At 38.2% G+C, this 3831-nt stretch overlaps 1 protein-coding gene across 1 annotated transcript in view; it reads right to left on the bottom strand.

The window, feature by feature from the left end:
• RNASEH2B (ribonuclease H2 subunit B) overlaps window positions 1-3831 on the bottom strand; it is a 33942-nt gene that overhangs the window by 23298 nt on the left and 6813 nt on the right. Inside the window, exons 2-3 of the mRNA XM_014306934.2 lie at window positions 2998-3204; window positions 1-89 (exon numbers count right to left, since the gene is read on the bottom strand). The exon at window positions 1-89 is cut by the window's left edge and continues 1 nt beyond it. Coding sequence (XP_014162409.2) covers window positions 1-89; window positions 2998-3204 — 296 coding nt within the window. The remainder of the gene's footprint in view (window positions 90-2997; window positions 3205-3831) is intronic.

Below are 3831 nucleotides of genomic sequence, written 5' to 3'. Positions count from 1 at the left end.
AATAAACCAGGAACGACGCTCCTCATGAAAAGCTTTTACTTCAAACAGCTGCTGTGCACCACTATTGAATAAGTAAAGGGTTGCTTCTCCTGTTGAAAAGAAATCTGGTTTGTGTTTGTAAGCTTTCAGAAAAATCAAAAGAATACCCAATATGTTTGAAGAATGTGCCTTATATACATACAGACACACAAACATACACACAGTCTACATAAAGTCACTACAAAGAGAGCTCAGACAAAAAACACTATTATATACAGATGTTCATTTACCAGCTCTATAAACGAAACTGAATTTGAATCAATAAATAAGATGTGTGAATAGTTCATCTTACAACACAAAGCCTTTGATCCAAACCCAAATCAAAATCACTCAAGAAATCAGCTTTCTTCTGCAGTGAAGAGAGAAGGTGGAAAACAAGAGAATTCCCTCTCCTTCCATTATGTTTGTCTTGAGGATACAGACTCTAGGTTAGGGGAACAAAAGTCTCAAACCTTTCATGGACAATCTGAAATACTCTTTTTTGTGCATCAAAATGGATTGTGATGACTCTGTATGGGTAGACATCTAAAGTAAACAAGGAAGCTAGAAGAAGTTGGTTTGAAGCGCCCATCAGAACCTTAATAGTTGGGAAAGGAAAAGGAAAGCTTTATTTTAGGTCATCCCCTAATGCATGTCTCATTTGACATTAGTTTTGGGTTACAATGGAAGGGTGACCAACACATTGCAAACAGGACTGGCATTTTCCATATCTGAAATGGGAAGTTGCCACAACTACAGAAGGGGCCACTGAAATGTGGTCAGCTGAGTCTGTTGGCTGGACTGTTTCTATCTTGCTTATCAATCCATCTTCAGCAAACAAGAGCAACTACAGCAGGGCTGTCCTGCTCAGAGCACATAAATTGCAGTGACTTGCAGATGATGGGCTGGCTCAGAGAAGCCTCAGTATAAGCCCTGAAAGCTGACATCAGCACTGCTCTTCTCAGTCTGCAGACACCCCCAGGTGCGGAGGGAGGTCAGCAAAAATGGGCAGACACATGAATTCCCAAAAATGACTGGTAATGCATTTTTTTCCCCTTTATCCAAAAGGCTGACCAGATGTTTAACCTCACTTAAGGATATAATTTCAGTACTCTGATAATTTTTCTTTTGGGTAGGGGAGGAGAGGAGCAATGAGTAGTCATAAGCGGGGAGCAGAAGTTTCAATCATTACCATGTGCACCCTCAACAAGGGTCTACACCACAGTTTGATCCGGCCCGTATCAAACTACTCACAGAAGTGCTGACTGAACAACTTAAGACTCCTATCAGGGAGTGTGCTAGCCAAATCCAGTGGTGAGCTATGAAATCTTGGGAAAAGAACCCTTTTTATTACCTAAGTACAGCTCCTTAATTTATGTCATTATGCTAAAAGGACAGTCACCACAGGTTCCCTACAGTACTGTAGGACAGGAACTGCAGGGGATGGAGAGAGAACCTGGACAGCTTTGTTTGCAACTTCACTAATGGTTCTTGTGGTACTTCTGAATTGCAGTCTGATCCTACTTTATAGCCTTTGTAAGGGATAGAAATCTTGTTCTTTTTACCTGTCTATATAAAGGACAAAGCATGCTTTTATTTAATAAAGGGGTCAGCATTGATTCTACAGTGTGCTGAGTCCTTCAGTGCCTATTTATACAGTATCTGGCATCAACAATTCATCTGTTAGACACAAAGGTAAGGAAAATACATTAATAGTGTGTTCTCAGTTCTTCCATTTTCAGACTTTGTATTTAAAACAGGCTACATAACTGAAAGTCTATGCAGGACTATAAATAAGGTCCTGCATTTCTAAAGGAACACACCCAGACAATCACTGCACTTTAGGTTTTCCCCAGAAAACTTCCCCAAGATCTTTGATTCTACAAGGTAAACAGATCTCTTTTTACACAGAGAAAAACAAATTAACATCTATGCTTTTAAAAGCATAACAAACTACAAAGGCAGTATGCTAGAGCAGGAAATAATAACACAGGTGGAAAATAGATGTGGCTTTATATTCCCATTGCAAATCTGAGCAATCAAGAAACAGGTATCATGATGAGTAAGTGGTTTTACATTCTGTATTATTATTTTTGACAATTTTCCTCTTTCAAGAACAAATATGGGTCCTATACTGTGACAATAAAATTCATCTGAAGACTCAGTTATACACATATATGTAAATACATAAAAACACAAGCAGTCAATTTCAGACCAAAACCATAAAACTTTAATCTACGGAAAAGAAACTAGCTCAGGCAAAGGAAAAAAAAAAACAGCATGAAAAACGTTTTTCAAACAGAATGTTAACCCTAACAAAGGCTTGCTGCAAGTTTCTGTTGCAGCATCACACACTCCAATTATTAATTAATCATAGAATAATTAAAAATCCTTGACAAAAAGAACAATATGACTAGAAGAAAGTAATGGTGGGATGGTGGTGTCATTGAATTGCCTGCATTTGCTGGTCTTTCTAATGTATTTTGAATTCAAAGTGCCTTGTCTTCTGTTAAGGAGAAAAGAGACACCATGACCCAGGCCACAAGAAGAAAATTAGATTTAAAAATGAAAAGACCTAAAAAGCTTGGTAAGTACAATTGAATCACTTCTTCTAACTCTATTTATTTTATAGCATAAGATGAATGCTAAGAAGCCTAAATTCGGATTTAAAAAAAAAAGCTTGGACTCAACACCCAACACTGTGAGCTCCCCAAAACTAATGCACTTAAAAACAGAACTTAAATTACACCCCTTTTTTGTTCTGCCAATATTTCCGATGAATAAACAGTTCAACCAATTAAAATTATAAAAGAAATCCTGAATGTTTGCACAGCATTAACCATCTGGCATAACCAGCAGTATCTTTGGCACGTAAGACTTGTACCTATCATCATTATTTCAGCTTTGAGAAACATGAATCTTTTGGTGGTGGAGAAAACCAGAATTTTAACAAGCTCATGTCACAGTTCCAGAACTTGCCTGTGCTTGGGTTGCGCAGTTTTGTAAACAAGGGTTCGCTGTCAGGTGTCTTTGGGGGGTCAATTGCAGCCTCTGCAGGGGGAGAGGAAAAAGTTAGGAACTTGTAAATTGTGAAGTATTTCACATCTGCTTCATCAAGACATTCAGAATTAATTGGATTGACACTTTTTGAAAACACACACACACATCTGCCTAAAAATTGTATGCCTCAGCCCAAATTCATCCTACCTGATCAAGTCACTTAAATTATGATTCCAGACTTCCTGGCACTCTCTATCTGTCACAGGAAAGATACGCACCTGGGGATGATTTAGATTTTGAAAACCACTTCCCCCTAGAGAGCCTTCAGGCGAGAGAGCTCCTAAATTTGACATCCCAGTTAAGTAAGATGAACTGATATGCTGCCCTGATTAGTCACAAAGACAATGAGAATGCTTTGGTTAGTCAGGCCAAGCACAATGTAGACATTAAGAAAGTCCAAAAGGTAAAATACACATGGGAAGAAACTATCCTTTAAAGCTTTCACAAAGTCAGATTATGCAGGAATTAGCCTATTCTAGCTGTTATGTCTGTGAAAAACATGCACACTTATTTATCTGTTACGTATAAACCTGAAATATCAAGACTGCATTTAATTCCCCCCACAAGAAAAAGAAGCTGAGAGAATGCAGCGCCTCTGGCTGAAGCCCCTTACAGATATTTTCTTTCCTGTATCTTTGAACAAACAGAAGATAAAAAGCAGAGCCACAAAGGCATAATTTTTTCTGTGAAACTGAAAAAAGAGAGAAACAGCTACCACAAGGACACTGACTCAAGTACAAAAAACCACATCTA

This window comes from Geospiza fortis, unplaced genomic scaffold, assembly GCF_000277835.1.
Source record: "Geospiza fortis unplaced genomic scaffold, GeoFor_1.0 scaffold194, whole genome shotgun sequence".
NCBI classification, from domain to species: domain Eukaryota; kingdom Metazoa; phylum Chordata; class Aves; order Passeriformes; family Thraupidae; genus Geospiza; species Geospiza fortis.
Note: the sequence above shows the minus strand (reverse complement) of the source record. Positions and strands in the feature narration are given on the sequence as shown.